At 43.1% G+C, this 19,097-nt stretch overlaps 1 protein-coding gene across 1 annotated transcript in view; it reads left to right on the plus strand.

The window, feature by feature from the left end:
• Positions 1–4,672: 4,672 nt before the first annotated feature.
• The window catches only part of MTFP1 (mitochondrial fission process 1), a 44,178-nt gene continuing 29,753 nt past the window's right edge, over positions 4,673–19,097 (plus strand). Inside the window, exon 1 of the mRNA XM_040352050.1 lies at positions 4,673–4,968. Coding sequence (XP_040207984.1) covers positions 4,902–4,968 — 67 coding nt within the window. The 5' untranslated portion in view covers positions 4,673–4,901. The remainder of the gene's footprint in view (positions 4,969–19,097) is intronic.

Below are 19,097 nucleotides of genomic sequence, written 5' to 3' on the forward strand. Positions count from 1 at the left end.
CATTCTAGTTTTTAGGAAAAAAATATATATCATATTTTAATTGTTTATTTTAATCAATTCACAAAATGCAAAGTGAGCAAACAAAAAAAATTGAAATCAATATTTGGTCGGACTACCCTTTGGCCTCAAACCAGCATCAAGTCTTCTAGATGCACCAGTTTTAGTAAATCTCCCCCACAGTACTTGCACACAGTTTTTGAAGAAAACTGGAGGTTGTCCAACATCTTGGAGAACTAACCACAGATCTTCTGTAGATGTAGGCTGCCTCAAATCTTTCTGTCTCTTCATGTAAACACACAGGCCTAGATTCACATACGGCCGCTCTACGTTGCGTGGGCGTAGCGTATCGTATTTACACTACGCCGCCGCAACTTAGAGAGCCAAGTGCTGTATTCACAAAGCACTTGCGTCCTAAGTTACGGCGGCGTAGCGTAAATGTGCCGGCGTAAGCGCACGTAATTCAAAGTAGGCTGGTAGGGGGCGTGTTGTATTTAAATGAGGCTTGACCCCATGTAGATGTATGGCCGAACGAACGGCGCATGCGCGCGCATGCTCAGTATCACGTCGTATTTACGCCCAAAGATACGTCAGCTCAATGCCTGTGACGTGAACGTAACTTACGCACAGCCCTATTCGCGTACGACTTACGCAAACGACGTAAAAAGATACGCTTGTTCCGACGTCCATACTTTGCATGGGCTGTGCCACCTAGAGACCAGCTTTATCTTTACGCTGGCGTAAGTCTTACGTAAACGGCATAATTAATTGCGACGGGCGTACGTACGTACGTACGTTCGTGAATCGGCGTATCTTGCTCATTTACATATTTGACGCAGAAATCAAGGAAGCGCCACCTAGCGGCCAGCGTAATTATTGCACCCCAAGATACGACGGCGTAGGAGACTTACGCCGCTCGTATCTTGGCCAAATCTATGCGTAACTGATTCTATGAATCAGCCGCATAGATACGCCAGCGGCCATTTGGACTTACGGCGGTGTATCTGGAGATACGCCGTCGTAAGTCTTTGTGAATCTGGGCCACAGAAAACAATACTTTTTGTGCTACACCAGTATTTCTGGATGTGTAGCAGCAATAAAAAAAACAGCTCTATGGCCTTGTTTAAACTTGTGCTTGTGGGGGAGGTAAAAATGCGTGGCTGAGCCCTGTTTTTCCCGCCTGCCCAAAGGCAGCAGAAGGGGGGTGTACAAATGCAGTGACTGTGATGTTTGCATTACAGTGAGGCCAAAATGTAAGGCCCCGTACACACGACCAGTTTCCTCGGCAGAATTCAGCTTCCGACCGAGTTTCTGGCTGAATTCTGCCGAGGAAACTGGCCGTGTGTACACTTTCGGCCGAGGAAGCCGACGAGGACCTCGGCGAGGAAATAGAGAACATGTTCTCTATTTCCTCGTTGTTCTATGGGAGCTCTCCTCCCGCCGAGGTCCTCGGCGGCTTCAGGGCTGAACTGGCCGAGGAACTCGACGTGTTTGGCACGTCGAGTTCCTCGGCCGTGTGTACGAGGCCTAACTGTATGTGCAGCAGTGCATTGCAACACATTGGGGGTTATTTACGAAAGGCAAATACACTTTGCACTACAGCGCAAAGTGCACTTGAAATTGCACTTGGAAGTGCAGTCGCTGTATATTCGAGGGGGACATGCAAGGAGAATAAAAAAAATGTTTTAGCTTGCACATGATTGGATAATAAAATCAGCAGAGCTTCCCCTAATTTTAGATCTACCCCTCAGATTTGCAGCGACTGCACTTCCAAGTGCACTTTTAGTGCAATTTCAAGTGCACTTTACACTTGTAGCGCAAAGCGGATTTGCCTTTCGTGAATAACCCCCATTGCAATGTAATGCATAACAATAAAATGTTAGCCTGCATAATTTTATCAAATTTACCAAATCAGCGCACATATAGCATGGTGATTGGGGGCGTTAGCACAATACCTAGGTGATAAGACAACTTCCAGGTTGCCTGTTTACAGTTTTACATTCCTTTGATTTTCACCATTTTGCAAAAAAGCTCAATTTAAAACTGACAAAGAATTATTTATTAACTCAATACAGTTTTATCCCTTATATTTAGAAGGAATTGTGTATGTTTTGTTATGTTTGCTAGCACTTATAATGTGTATGCTTAAAGCTTGATTCACACTGCCGTGACTTGAGATCTCCCAAGTCGCATGACATGTGAAATCCCATGTTAGTCAATGAGAGAGTCTTAATTAGCACGACTTTAGAAAAGGTTCCTGTACTACTTCAAGGTGACTTGACTATCTGCCTTGTGCCTATAGACCTTAACCACTTACCTACTGAGCACTTTTACCCCCTTCGGGCGAGGTCAATTTCAGCGCTGTCACACTTTGAATGGCAATTGCGCGGTCATGCAACACTGTACCCACATTAAATTTGTACCACTTTGTTCACACAAATATAGCTTTCTTTTGGCGGTATTTAATCACCACTGAGTTTTTTTTGTTTGCTAAACAAATGAAAGAGGACTGAAAATTTGGAAAGAAACAAAACAAAAACATTTTTCATAGTTTGTTATAAAATTTTGCAAACAGGTAATTTTTCTCCACTGATGTGTGCTGATGAGGCTGCAGGGATGGGCACTGATAGGTGACAATGATGAGGAGGCACTAATGGGCAGCACTGGTGGGCACTGATTGGCAGCACTAGTGGGCACTGATAGGCAACAATCATCTGGAGGTACTAATTGGCAGCACTAGTGGGCACTGATTGGCTGCACTGATGGGCACTGATAGGTGACAATGATGAGGAGGCACTAATGGGCTGCACTGGTGGGCACTGATTGGCAACAATGATCAGGAGGTACTAATTGTCAGCACTAGTGGGCACTGATTGTCAGCACTAGTGGGCACTGATTGGCAGCACTAGTGGGCACTGATAGGCAGCACTGTTGTGATAATCAGTGTAGATGTCCCTTTAGCACCACCTGGTTGTCAGCTCTCTTCTCCCCTCTTCATGCTGTAAGCGGTAGGAAATGAAAACCAATAACCGGCTTGTGTTTACAACCATGATCAGCTGTCATTGGGCACAGCTGATCACGTGGTAAAGGACTGATGTGATTGGCCCTTTACTCTAGGGCCTCCAACTTTTCTTCATGTCAAACCCGAACACTTTAGCGGCGCATGGCAATTGTTTTTTAATAGTATAAACTTTACATATATTTTGCTATTAAATAACATTTCTAATCATATGAAGTTAATAACAAGAGTTCTCCTTTACATCAGAACTCACAAAGTTCCCTTTCACTGTAAGGGGGGACTCTGCAGACTCTGATGTAAGGGAGAACTCTGGGGACTCTAACATAAGGGATGCTCTGTAAACCTTGATGTAAGGGGGAACACTGAGCCCTGAACACATGATTCAAAACCCGAGCTGTCCGGGTGAATCCCAAACAGGTGGCAACCCTACTTTACCCTGCTCTGTGATCAGCTGAGCCTGAAGGACTCCGATCACAGAGAATGTCTATGGATTCCCCTTCTAGCAAAGTAGGCCCGCACTGTAGCCATCTTTTGGCGATTGCGAGGGCGGGAAGGGGATAATGGAAGTCGCCTCCAAGTTGCATCCTCATCTATATTGATGTAATTTGGATCCGACATTACATCTAAAGCCGCATCAAAGTAGTACTCAAATTGCCAGCAAAACGCCTGGCAAAGTCGCTTGCAACCATAAGTTGCGTGACTTTTATGCCGCGTACACACGGTCGTTTTTTGTCTTGTAGAAAAACGTTGTTTTTTCTCATGAAAAAAACAACGTTTTTCAAACTTCATTTTAAGAAACGACGTTGCCTACACACTATCGTTTTTTCAAAATGCACTAGCAAAGCGCGGTTACGTTCAGCACATACGGCGGCACTCTGTTCCATTCAAGCTCAAGTCATAACTTGCTTCTGAGCATGCGCGGGTTTAAAAACGTTGTTTTAAAGGTCGTTTTAGCCCACACACGGTCATTTTTTATGACACAAAAAACAACGTTTTGAAAAACGACATTAAAAATTGAAGCATTTTCGATTTTTTTTTGTCGTTTTTCAGAAGACATAAAACGACATTTTCCCCACACACGGTCATTTTAAATGACGTTTTTAAAAATGTTGGTTTTTTTTCATCACAAAAAACGACCATGTGTACGCGGCATAAGGGTGAGGCAGTGTGGGCCGAGCCTATACTAAAAATATCATTTGTGCAACCATCACAGGACATACAAAATTAGTAGCATCTTTTTTTTTTGTACTGCTCTTGTGCTTTCAGAAATTGAATTGTCCGAGATGGTGTTTTGCAAACTCTGAAAATAAATAAATAAAACAAGTGAAAAATTGCCAAAATGGTCTATTCACAGTGGAGAGCAGTGAAAAGGTTAAAGTGGGCGCTCTCTGTAGAGGAAGTCACATGACCCCGTCCGTGTCCATTCATTGGGCGATCTCGGTCAGAACGTGCCTGGGACTGTCTAACAATATTAGTATTGAGCTTAGAGCGCAGAGACCTGTGTGTATCTCTTGTCATGTATCGCTTCCTCAGAGCGGCTGCTGGGCTGTTATATAACGGGCAGCCTCGGTGACATTGCTGCAGACAACATGACTATTACAAGCCGTGACTTTACCACATAACCATTTTATATGTCTCTGTAATGGAGTGGAGTGAGAGAGAGGCGCTGGAGTGGTATGGCGCAGCCGCTGTAGAGTGGATGTTGCTTGTCTAGCGGTGCCGAGGGCAAAGTTATCAGTCTGTCCCATGTGTGTAGCCTCGCCTCAGTGTGTGTGAGGAGGCAGTGCTCATACCTGTGTGTGTGTGTGTGTGTTCTTATCTTGTGTGACTCTCCCTGACTGTCCTACCCCAAACCAGACTACTGACTTCCTGGCCAGCAGCAGGCATGGCTCCTCATACCCAGGAGGGTGCACAGCCTGACCTCTACAGGGACACGTGGGTCAGGTACCTGGGTAAGTGACTTCTGCTGGGCACACTCATAGCATAGGAGACACTCAGCATAGAGCCACACTGCTTTCTCCTTAATTACTTTGTCACTTCTAATGACCTTCACAGTGGGCTGAGAGAGAACATGTCACCCGAAATCCACATATGTGACAGCAAAGTATTTCACTCTCTGTTCACTTTCAGTTTTTATTGGTGTACTTTACTGACTTGGGCTCACGTCACCACTGTTAATTTTAGTCGACTAAAATACAGCTAAAACCATTCAGATGACTAAAACTCAAATGGCGTTTTAGTCTAAAAGACTACATCGAAATTTGATGTAAAAATAAACACTGCCTGTCACTCCGGAGGTCCAATCGGAAGCTCAGCAGGTAAATGTAAACAGACATGTGATGTGTCTGTTTACATGCAGTTACCTCCTAGGTCCAAAAGCAAAAATAGAAAAAGTGCTCTCCTTTTTCTTTTCCCCCTTCTTTTTTTTTTCTTCTCTCGCGCTCTCTCTTTCGCTCGCGCGCTTTCTCTTTCGCTCACACGCTCTCTTTCGCTCGCTGGTCGCAAGTTGGAGGGGAAAAAAAAAATGAACAGATGAGGATGGCACAAAAGTGACATCTGTTTTGTTTGGCTCCACTTCAGCAGCGGATCTGTTTATGGATCTTGCTGCCAAAATGTTAAAATAAAAAGATCCTTATAAGTAAAAATCAATAATACTCATTCTGGCAGGCAGCGAGTCCTATCTTTATTCTCCTTCAGCATGTGTCTTGTAGTGACATCGGCAGATTGAACTGCAGCGGAGGACTGGGAACCCTGATATATAGGGAAATGTTGGATGCCTAAAGTGGAACTATAAGCAAAACCCCCCCCCCCTTTTTTTTTTGGATAGAGCAAGGGAGGTTATAACTACTCTCAGATTTTTTTTTCACCATCTGTGTCCCATTGCGGAGATTTCCCTTCATTTCCTATACCATAGCCAAACATGAAGTTAGAGGAAATCTCTTCAAATCAAGGGAATTCCTAGGTCCCTGATCTGCCGTGCTAGTTCCAGCTATCGTGGAAGTTCCAGTGCATGCGCAAGCTGATGTGCTCAGATGGTTCCAGCTATCGGGAAGGTTCCTTCAAGGACTGCGCAGGCGCAAACTTGCTGACGGAAATCCCCGAACCGCGACGTGGATTTCGAGGTAAGTGGCCAGTCGGCCTCACGTCCTCGCTGCTCTCAGACGGCTCGCTCCGCTCGCTCGGCCTCCTGGCTCTTTTTTTTTTAACATCCTCCAATCCACGGGGATGTTAAAGAATGAGCCTGGATGCCGGGCGAGGTTCAGAGATTTCCGTCGGGAAGTTTGCGCCTGCGCAGTCAATGAAGGAACTTCCCCGTTAGGGGAACATTGAGGACAAGTCACCGGCAATAAAAACTGTCTGGTAATCGAATCCCTCTTCACTATCCAAAACAAAAAAAAAGACTTTTAAAGTGGTTGTAAACCCTTACATATACCCAGTGAAGGGACTGGACTCAGGTGGCCCACAGAGAATAAACAAATCCTCCTACATCAATTGTACCTGTCTATCTACAGTTCTCTCTACATCTTTTCCAGAATTATAAAGCTTGTCTGAGAGTTCAGAAAAAAAGGGGACAGAGAGCTGATGTTACACTGCAGAGCTAAACAAGGAGAGTTCTGAGAGCTGATTGGAGGAAAGACACACACACACACCATAGGAACAGAGCTGAGGCTGTCAATCTGTCGGAGGACCCTCCCCTGTCACCATTTTTTTTTCTCTTGGCATCAGAAAAAATTGTCAGAAGTGAATAATGCTGATGGCAGAGAAACAAAGCGGCAGACAGACATTACACATGGTGTTTTTTTTTTTACACAAGCACACACTATAGGGATATGCTTTGTTCATATTTCATGTCAGAGGTTTACAACCCCTTGAACCGCTTCGATACCAGGCACTTTTACCCCCTTCCTGCCCAGGCCAATTTTCAGCTTTCAGCTCTGTCACACTATAAATGACAATTGTGCAACACTGTACCCATAAGATTTTTATTTATTTTTTTCTTCACACAAATAGAGCTTTAATTCATTGGTATTTGATCACTGCTGTTCATTTTTTGCAAAACAAATTATTAAAGACTGAAAATTTAGAAAAAAAAACATATTTTTATTTGTTTCTGTTAGATTGTTTATTTGCTAAATTTTATTTCTTCATAAATTTCAGCCAAAATGTATACTGCTACATTTTGTTGGTGGAAATAACACAAATAGGTGTATATTATAGGGAAGTTATGGAATCCGTATGTATGTGAAAATCGATCAGTTCTGATGTACTAATGGCCTATCTAATTTCATGCACTTAAAAAAAACCAGGACAATTTTTACATACTGTCACCAGTGCGGTACAGCGTCTTCCTATAATTGGTGCAGCGGTGATCAGGGAAACTGGTGACAGAATGTAAAATATGTTACATTCAGTGACTGGAGCAATACAGAGTTACCATAGTAACACTACTACTCTGGGGAAGTGATCAGGATTTATTTTTCTTTACACACTATAACTGTAAATTTTAGAGTTATAAGCAACCATTTTTTTTTTTCCTGAATAAAGACTACTCATTCAGTGTTTACTATTGTGATTAGCCACAGTTAATTACATGGTACAAATGGACTGTGATTGGCCCTGTCTGTACCATGTGATGACTGTGACCAATCACAGAGCTCATTGCAATAGTTCACAATGAAAAGCCTGGGATTGGTCACATGGTATCGACAGCGGGCTAGTACAGTGATCTGTCATCGCCCATGTCCGGTGGACACAGCGGGTGACAGATTGCACTGGAGCATGGCCCGATCCTGACAGGGCGTCAGGTTAAGGTGGTTGACCCTTTTTTGTCTCATACCAACTTCCCTGTAAAAGGAAGTTGCATATACTTACCTTTTCTCGGAGTGCTCTGATCCAGTCATGTGATCTCCCCAGCGGCCAGCTTCATGGGAGTTCAACAATGACTGACATGCCTGTGCAGTGATGTCAGTGATCTGTCGTCGCCCATGTCCGGTGGACACAGCGGGAGACAGATTGCAGTGAAGCGTGGTCTTGCAGCCTAAATGACAGAAAGGGGGGGGGGGGGGTATAGGGCTGGCCAAAAAAAATAAAAACGGTCCCCACAAAATGTTTATTTATTGTGGAGGGTTTGGCAGCTGCTAAAATGGAACTGACCCTCTTGGGAGATGAGGCCCAGTTTGAATAGAATGTTTAAAGTGAAATATAACAGTATACATGTGCTAAAATTAGCCTACAGAAGTTAGAGATTGCCTAGCATAAAATACTGAACACACCTTTAACAAATATGGATAAAAGGGGTGTAAGTGCATTCATGTTCATTTCTTACTGCGAATACGCTATAGAAGTTAACATTCCTGTTATGTCTGTTTTTTCACTTTAGAAGCCACTGCATTTGTTTGCCTGTTTACAAAAAAAAATTACTCAACTTGAGTGCTGCAGATGTCATCAAATGCTCATCAACACTGGCATAAAAAAACATTACAGTGGTATAAAGGCACAATTTTTTTTTTTTTTTTTTTTACCTTAAAGCGGGGGTTCACCCTTAGAGGGCACTTTTTCCCCTTAGATTCCTGCTCGTTTTCTCTAGGGGAATCGGCTATTTGTTTTAAAATATGTGCAGTACTTACCCGTTTACGAGATGCATCCTCTCCGTCGCTTCCGGGTATGGGCTGCGGGAATGGGCGTTCCTTCTTGATTGACAGTCTTCCGAGAGGCTTCCGACGGTCGCATCCATCGCGTCACGATTTTCCGAAAGAAGCCGAACGTCGGTGCGCAGGCGCAGTATAGAGCCGCACCGACGTTCGGCTTCTTTCGGGTACGAGTGACGCGATGGATGCGACCGTCGGAAGCCTCTCGGAAGACTGTCAATCAAGAAGGAACGCCCGCTCCCGAAGACCCATACCCGGAAGCGACGGAAGAAGATGCATCTCGAAAACGGGTAAGTACTGCTCATATTTTAATACAAATAGCCGATTCCCCTAGACCGAACGAGCAGGAATCCAAGGGGAGAAAAAAAAAAAAATAATAAATGGGTGAACTCCCTCTTTAACCACTTAAGCCCCGGACCAATACGCTGCCTAAAGACCCAAGGTGTTTTTACAATTTGGCACTGCGCTGCTTTAACTGGTAATTGCGCGGTCATGCAATGTTGTACCGAAACGAAACTTGCGTCCTTTTCTTCCCACAAATAGAGATTTCTTTTGATGGTATTTGATTGCCTCTGCGATGTTAATTTTTTGCGATATAAACGGAAAAAGATCAAAAATTTTGAAAAAAAAAAGATTTTTCTTATAACAAAAAGTAAAAAATATCGAATAAACAAAATTTTAGTCAAACATTTAGGCCAAAATGTATTCAGCCAAATGTCTTTAGTAAAAAAAAATCGCAATAAGCGTATATTTATTGGTTTTCGCTAAAATTATAGCGTCTACAAACTAGGGTACATTTTCTGGAATTTACACAGCTTTTATTTTATGACTGCCTATCTCATTTCTTGAGGTGCTAAAATGGCAAGGCAGTACAAACCCCCCCCCCCCCAAATGACCCCATTTTGAAAAGTAGACACCCCAAGGAAACTGCTGAGAGGCATGTTGAGTCCATTGATTTTTTTTTTTTTTTTTTTGTCCCAAGTGATTGAATAATGACAAAAAAAAATAAAACATTTTACAAAAAGTTGTCACTAAATGATATATTGCTCACACATGCCATGGTTATATGTGGAATTGCACCCCAAAATACATTCTGCTGCTTCTCCTGAGTACGGGGATACCACATGTTTGGGACTTGTTGGGAGCCTAGCTACGTACGGGACCCCGAAAACCAAGCACCGCCTTCAGCATTTCTAAGGGCGCAAATTTTTGATTTCACTCCTCACTACCTATCACAGTTTCTAAGGCCATAAAATGCCAAAATAGCACAAAACCCCCCCCAAATGACCCCATTTTGGAAAGTAGACACCCCAAGCTATTTGCTGAGAAGCATGTCGAGTCCATGGAATATTTTATATTTTGACACAAGTTGCGGGAATATGACAAACTGATTTTTTTTTTGCACAAAGTTGTCACTAAATTATATATTTCTCACACATGCCCTGGTTATATGTGGAATTGCACCCCAAAATACATTCTGCTGCTTCTCCTGAGTACAGGGATACCACATGTGTGTGACTTTTTGGGAGCCTAGCCGCGTACGGGGCCCCGAAAACCAAGCACCGCCTTCAAGATTTCTAAGGGCATACATTTTTGATTTCACTCCTCACTACCTATCATAGTTTTGAAGGCCATACAATGCCAAGATGGCACACAACCCCCCCAAATGACCCCATTTTGGAAAGAAGACACCCCAAGCTATTTGCTGAGAGGCATGTTGAGTCCATGGAATATTTTTTTTTTTTGCCCCAAGTGACTGAATATTGACCAAAAAAATAAATAAAAAATAAATTACAAAACGTTGTCACTAAATGATATATTTCTCACACATGCCATGGTTATATGTGGTATTGCACCCCAAAATACATTCTGCTGCTTCTCCTGAGTACGGGGATACCACATGTGTGGGACTTTTTGGGAGCTTAGCCGCGTACGGGACCCCGAAAACCAATCACCACCTTCAAGATTTCTAAGGACATACATTTTTGATTTCACTCGCACAAATCTTGAAGGCGGTGATTGGTTTTTGGGGTCCCGTACGCGGCTAGGCTCCCAAAAAGTCCCACACATGTGGTATCTCCGTACTCAGGAGAAGCAGCAGAATGTATTTTGGGGTGCAATTCCACATATAACCATGGCATGTGTGAGAAATAGATAATTTAGTGACAACGTTTTGTAATTTATTTTTTTTGGTCAATATTCAATCACTTGGGGCAAAAAAATTAAATATTCCTGCCTCTCAACATGCCTCTCAGCAAATAGCTTGGGGTGTCTTCTTTCCAAAATGGGGTCATTTGGGGGGGTTGTGTGCCATCTTGGCATTTTATGGCCTTCAAAACTATGATAGGTAGTGAGGAGTGAAATCAAAAATGTATGCCCTTAGAAATCTTGAAGGCTTTTCGGGGCCCCGTACGCGGCTAGGCTCCCAAAAAGTCCCACACATGTGGTATCCCCGTACTCAGGAGAAGCAGCAGAATGTATTTTGGGGCGCAATTCCACATATAACCATGGCATGTGTGAGCAATATATCATTTAGTGACAACTTTGTGCACAAAAAAATCAGTTTATCATATTCCCGCAACTTGTGTCAAAATATAAAATATTCCATGGACTCGACATCCCTCTCAGAAAATAGCTTGGGGTGTCTACTTTCCAAAATGGGGTCATTTGGGGGGGTTGTGTGCCATCTTGGCATTTTATGGCCTTCAAAACTATGATAGGTAGTGAGGAGTGAAATCAAAAATGTATGCCCTTAGAAATCTTGAAGGCTTTTCGGGGCCCCGTACGCGGCTAGGCTCCCAAAAAGTCCCACACATGTGGTATCCCCGTACTCAGGAGAAGCAGCAGAATGTATTTTGGGGCGCAATTCCACATATAACCATGGCATGTGTGAGCAATATATCATTTAGTGACAACTTTGTGCACAAAAAAATCAGTTTATCATATTCCCGCAACTTGTGTCAAAATATAAAATATTCCATGGACTCGACATCCCTCTCAGAAAATAGCTTGGGGTGTCTACTTTACAAAATGGGGTCATTTGGGGGGTTTTTGTGCTATTTTGGCATTTTATGGCCTTCGAAACTGTGATAGGTAGTGAGGAGTGAAATCAAAAATTTACACCCTTAGAAAGCCTGAAGGCGGTGATTGGTTTTTGGGATCCCGTACGCGGCTAGGCTCCCAAAAAGTCTCACATGTGGTATCCCCGTATGCTTTGCGCGTGGGTGTAAGCGTTACTGGCACTAACTAGCTACCTAGCGGCACCAGCGACACTAATACAGCGATCAGAAAAATGATCGCTTTGTGACGCTGGCAATAGGGGGGTGAAAGGGTTATCTCTAGGGGCAATTAGGGGTTAAAACCTTTATTAGAAAATGTATGGGGGTACCTAACGCTATAAAAACCTAGCGGCGGACCTCAAAAAATAACTAGCTACCTAGCAGCACTAATACAGCGAACAGAAAAACAATCGCTTAGTGACGCTGGTAAAAGGGTTAACTCTAGAGGCAATCAGGGGTTAAAACCTTTATTAGAAAATTTATGGGGGTACCTAATGCTATAAAAACCTGTCGGGCGAACCTCAAAAAATAACTAGCTACCTAGCGGCACGAGCGACACTAATACAGCGATCAGAAAAACGATCGCTTAGTGACGCTGGCAAAAGGGGGGTGAAAGGGTTAACTAGGGGGTGATCAAGGGGTTAAAAGTGTTAGGTCCAGGGTAGCCCCCTACCCCCCCCCCCCAATAAAGGTTTTAACCCCTTGATCACCCCCTAGTTAACCCTTTCACCCCCCTTTTGCCAGCGTCACTAAGCGATCGTTTTTCTGATCGCTGTATTAGTGTCGCTCGTGCCGCTAGGTAGCTATTTTTTTTTTGAGGTTCGCCGCCATGTTTTTATAGCGTTAGGTACCCCCATAAATTTTCTAACGCTATAAAACATGGCGGCGAACCTCAAAAAAAAACTAGCTACCTAGTGGCACAAGCGACACTAATACAGCGATCAGAAAAACGATCGCTTAGTGATGCTGGCAAAAGGGGGGTGAAAGGGTTAACTAGGGGGTGATCAAGGGGTTAAAACCTTTATTGGGGGGGGGTAGGGGGCTACCCTGGACATAACACTAACTGCCTGTCACACTGACACTAAATGCAGTGATCAGTAAATGATCACTGCTATTTAGTGACAGGGGGGGGGGCTGGGGGGATTGTATGCCTATGTGTACAGGTGTTAGTGTAGTGCTTGTGTACTCACTGTGTAATTTCTCCACTCCTCCGCCGGACGAATATACCGGCGGGAGGAGCGGTGACATCACTTCCTCCTCTGCCTGTGTTTGCAATGCAGGCGGAGGAAGGCGGGGGAGGAAGCGGATTGGCTGGGGAGCGATCCGGAGGGGGCGGACAAAAACGAACCGCCGCCCCCTCATCCCGGATCGCTCCTGAAGCTTACCGGACCGCCGCAAGTACCGGGGGGGGTCCCGATTGGACCCCCGACCCACGTCAAGCAGAGCACGTACAGGTACGTTGATGTGCCTGTCCGTGCCATTCTGCTGACGTATATGTACATGAGGCGGTCCGGAAGTGGTTAAAGTTGATGTGTATGTGTGTGTGTGTGTGTGTGTGTGTGTATATACATATATATATATATATATATATATATATATATATATATATATATATATATATATATATATATATATACATACATATATACACACACACACACACACACACACACACACACACACACACACACATATATTATTATATATATGTGTGTGTGTGTGTATGTATATATATATACAGGTGGTTCTCAAAAAATGTGCATATTGTGATAAAGTTCATTATTTTCTGTAATGTACTGATAAACATTAGACTTTCATATATTTTTAGATTCATTACACACAACTGAAGTAGTTCAAGCCTTTTTATTGTTTTAATATTGATGATTTTGGCATAAAGCTCATGAAAACCCAAAATTCCTATCTCAAAAAATTAGCATATCATGAAAAGGATATCTAAACGAGCTCTTAACCTAATCATCTGAATCAACTAATTAAATCTAAACACCTGCAAAAGATTCCTGAGGCTTTTAAAAACTCCCAGCCTGGTTCATTACTCCAAACCGCAATCATGGGTAAGACTGCCGACCTGACTGCTGTCCAGAAGGCCATCATTGACACCCTCAAGCAAGAGGGTAAGACACAGAAAGAAATTTCTGAACGAATAGGCTGTTCCCAGAGTGCTGTATCAAGGCACCTCAGTGGGAAGTCTGTGGGAAGGAAAAAGTGTGGCAGAAAACGCTGCACAACGAGAAGAGGTGACCGGACCCTGAGGAAGATTGTGGAGAAGGACCGATTCCAGACCTTGGGGGACCTGTGGAAGCAGTGGACTGAGTCTGGAGTAGAAACATCCAGAGCCACCGTGTACAGGCGTGTGCAGAAAATGGGCTACAGGTGCCGCATTCCCCAGGTCAAGCCACTTTTGAACCAGAAACAGCTGCAGAATCGCCTGACCTGGGCTACAGAGAAGCAACACTGGACTGTTGCTCAGTGGTCCAAAGTACTTTTTTCGGATGAAAGCAAATTTTGCATGTCATTCGGTAATCAAGGTGCCAGAGTCTGGAGGAAGACTGGGGAGAGGGAAATGCCAAAATGCCTGAAGTCCAATGTCAAGTACCCACAGTCAGTGATGGTCTGGGGTGCCATGTCAGCTGCTGGTGTTGGTCCACTGTGTTTTATCAAGGGCAGGGTGAATGCAGCTAGCTATCAGGAGATTTTGGAGCACTTCATGCTTCCATCTGCTGAAAAGCTTTATGGAGATGAAGATTTCATTTTTCAGCACGACCTGGCACCTGCTCACAATGCCAAAACCACTGGTAAATGGTTTACTGACCATGGTATTACTGTGCTCAATTGGCCTGCCAACTCTCCTGACCTGAACCCCATAGAGAATCTGTGGGATATTGGGAAGAGTATGTTGAGAGACGCAAGACCCAACACTCTGGATGAGCTTAAGGCCGCTACCGAAGCATCCTGGGGCTCCATAACACCTCAGCAGTGCCACAGGCTGATTGCCTCCATGCCACGCCGCATTGAAGCAGTCATTTCTGCAAAAGGATTCCCGACCAAGTATTGAGTGCATAACTCAACATAATTATTTGAAGGTTGACTTTTTTTTTATTAAAAACACTTTTCTTTTATTAGTCGGATGAAATATGCTAATTTTTTGAGATAGGAATTTGGGGTTTTCATGAGCTGTATGCCAAAATCATCAATATTAAATCAATAAAAAGGCTTGAACTACTTCAGGTGGGTGTGTGTGTATGTATGTATGTATGTGTATATATATATATTATATATTATATATTATATATATATATATTATATATATATATATATTATGTATGTATGTATTTGTGTGTGTGTATATGTGTGTGTGTATGTATGTGTATGTGTATGTGTATATATATATATATATATATATATATATATATATATATATATATATATATATATATATATATATATATATATTATTTTTTTTTTTTTTTTTTTATTTTTTTTTTTTATTAAGGTTTGCATCTTGTACAGTATAGGATTTCATATCATCTGTGCCCAGTCTTGCCACCAACAGGTAATCCAGCTCTGAGCAATCCTCTTATCTTTTTTCGGTGAGATAAAAACTGACACACAGAGAAATAGGAGTCAGTTCTTCCCCCTTGCTGTGAGTGACAGGCTCATGCATAAGATATATAAATCACCTAAGGGAGACATTATGTGTACTTTAGACCCCCTCCTCCTTTCTTCTCCAGCTCTCGCAGGTTTGGCTGCTCCACCCCTCAGCATGATAGGGATTGCTGAATGTGTTGACTTTTGTGGGTTTTGACTGGATGTTAGTGATCATGGCAGAAGTTCAGTATAAGAAATGCACAGGAGAAAATGCATATTGACAAGGGGAGTGTAGAAGTGGGCGGGGAATCGACTGACATCGTGATTCCACCCACCGAGCTCCGGACAACAGAACCACCCACAGAATCTGCAGTTTTTTTAGGTCTCATAACAGAGGGGAGACATTTAACAGGTAAGGATACATGCAGGAAGCATGTATATCTTTATAGATAACCACTATGGCAGTAGTTTAGAAAGGATGAGAGTGGGTTTACATCCACTTTAATACATTCATTAACCACTTAAGCCCCGGACCAATATGCTGGCTAAAGACCCAAGGGGTTTTTACAGTTCGGGACTGCGTCGCTTTAACAGACAATTGCGCGGTCGTGCGACGTGGCTCCCAAACAAAATTGGTGTCCTTTTTTCCCCACAAATAGAGCTTTCTTTTGGTGGTATTTGATCACCTCTGCGGTTTTTATTTTTTGCGCTATAAACAAAAATAGAGCGACAATTTTGAAAAAAATGCAATATTTTTTACTTTTTGCTGTAATAAATATCCCCCAAAAACATATATACATTTTTTTTTTTTCCTCAGTTTAGGCCGATACGTATTCTTCTACCTATTTTTGGTAAAAAAAAATTGCAATGATCGTTTATCGGTTGGTTTGCGCAAAATTTATAGCGTTTACAAAATAGGGGATAGTTTTTTTTTTTTTTTTTTTTTACTAGTAATGGCGGCGATCAGCGATTTTTTTCGTGACTGCGACATTATGGCGGACACTTCGGACAATTTTGACACATTTTTGGGACCATTGTCATTTTCACAGCAAAAAATGCATTTAAATTGCATTCTTTATTGTGAAAATGACAGTTGCAGTTTGGGAGTTAAACACAGGGGGCGCTGTAACATTTAGGGATCACTGTGTATGTGTTTACTAGTGTAGGGGGGTGTGGCTGTAGGACTGACATCATCGATCGAGTCTCCCTAATAAAAGGGATCACTCGATCGATGCGCCGCCACAGTGAAGCACGGGGAAACCGTGTTTACACACGGCTCTCCCCGTTCTTCAGCTCCGGGGAGCGATCGCGACGGAGCGGCTATAAACAAATAGCCGCGCCGTCGTTCCGGATTGCTCCCCGAGTGGACCCGACCTCCGCATGTACCGGGGGGGTCCCGATCGGACCCCCCCACCCACGTCTAGGCAGGCATGTACAGGTACGTGATTGTGCCTGTCCGTGCCATTCTGCCGACGTAAATGTACATGAGGAGGTCGGGAAGTGGTTAAAGGGTTACTAAAGGGAAAACATTTTTTTTTTTTTTAAATAACAATCATGTTATACTTACCTTCACTGTGCAGTTAGTTTTGCACAGAGTGCCCCCGATCCACGTCTTCTGGGGTCCCTCGGTGGCTGTCTCTGGTCCTCCCCGCAATTAGTCACCACAGTCATGCGAGAGCTCGCATTGTGGTCACTAATTGCGGTTGCGCTCCCGTGATACAGCGAGCGGCCATAGCCATCACTGTATCACTCGACCCCGCCCCTCGGCGCGCCGCGTCACTTTAATGTGTACACTTTAAAAATGGTAAGGAACTGTACTTTAAAACACATTGAAGTATTTTGATATGGCCAAGCACATGGAAAAACTTTGCAGAGATTATACATAATATAATCTATATTGCTCTAAGAGTTGTCATCTCAGATCCGGGTTAATATAAGCATTGCTTAAAGCGGAGTTCCACCCAAAAATGGAGCTTCCGCTTTTCGGATACCTGCCTAATTCAGTCATTTGCTCCCACTTCGGGCATAGATCGCTGCAGTATCCGCGACGATCTACACCATGTCTGCACCCCCCCCACGCTGTCTTCTCCGTCCCTCCCGCAGTGCAACTCGCTTGAAAGCGCAGTAGGGAACCAGGAAGTGAAGCCACAAGACTTCACTTCCTGATTCCCTTACCAAAGATGGTGGCTCTTCCACCTGAGAGCTGAGGGACAGATCGGCTTCGGGTGCCGAAATTGCTGGCGCCCTGCATAGGTAAGTGTCCTAATATTAGGCAGCTGCAGTATTTTTAACTTCTGACTTAAAATTTTATTTTTGGGAGGAACTCCGCTTTAAGGCTCGGTTCACACTATGAATCGCACAGGAACCGCAACGCATTGGTGCTCAATTCACATGTGGTTCGATTTGAGCCCATTCATTTTGAATGGGCTCAAATCACACTAAAGAATTCAATGCACCTTTTTTGAGATACAAAGCAACTGGATCTTATGGTCTTTTTGTATTATGCAACCCGGTGCAGGCAAAAGCGCTGTGTTTAGGGTTTTGTTCGTTTTTTTATTGACACCCACAGCAGATTGCAAGGGCCTTGTGACTTGCAAGCACTGCATAAGTGTGTGATCTTAGCTTAAAAGCGTGTAGGCAGTGTCAGGAAGAATTAACCATTTTATGACCAGGCCATTTTTTGCATTACTTTAACTGACAGTTGTACAGATATGCAACACTGTACCCAAATAACATTTGTAATTTTTTTCCCCCACCAATAGAGCTTTCTTTTGGTGGTATTTGATCACCTCTGCGTTTATTTTTTGCACTATAAACAAAAAAAGACTGACATTTTGAATAAAAATTTAAATATTTTTACGTTCTGCTATAAAACATACCCAATAAAACTAATTTCTTCATCAATATGTATTTTGCTACATATTTTTAGTAATCCCAATAAGCGTTTATTGGTTTGCGCAAAAGTTTTCTAGCATCTATAAACAGTGGGATATTTTTATTTTTATTAGTTATGTCGGCGATCAGCGACTTATAGCGGGACTACTATTGCGGCGGACATTCCGGCACTAACTGACACTTTTTGGGAACCAGCAACACTAATATAGTGATCAGTGGTAAAAATACACACGGTCACTGTACTAATGAAACTGGCTGTGAAGGGGTTGACATCAAGGGCAATCAAAGGGTTAACTGTGTACCTAGCCTGGGTTTTACTACAGTGTGGGAGGTGCTTTTACAAGAGGAATACTTGGATCCTAGTCCCTGCTTTAGGCTCGATTCACACCTGTGCATATTGCTTTTGAGCACTTTTTGCGGTGCTTGCTGCGTTTTTTGACACACTTTTTTACCGCGATTTGCGTTTTTACATTTTTTTTTTTTAGCTGACAATTTTTTTCTTCTTACATTTCCTTTAACAACCAGCTATAAACAGGTTAAAAAAAAAACTCAGTACTTGCGTTTTGGATGCGGGTCCATTGAATTCTATTACATGCAAAACGCTGCTTTTTGCAGGAAAAAAGGTCCCGACCCTTACCAAAAATGCAGAGGCACAAAAAAAGCATTGATGTGAACATGTTCCATAGGAAACCATGTTAAAAACTTTCCCTGCATTTCTGCAAAATGCATAAAAAAAAGGCATTAGTGTGAATGGAGCCTTACAGAGACACAGGATCCATGCCTTTCCCCGTCAGAACGTCAGTTTGCCTTGTTCATATAGGCAGATTGCAATTCTGTCTCTGTGGCTGAGGATCGACGGGTGCTGGCGGACAT

Source organism: Rana temporaria, chromosome 1 (genome assembly GCF_905171775.1).
Source record: "Rana temporaria chromosome 1, aRanTem1.1, whole genome shotgun sequence".
Classification (NCBI taxonomy): Eukaryota; Metazoa; Chordata; class Amphibia; order Anura; family Ranidae; genus Rana; species Rana temporaria.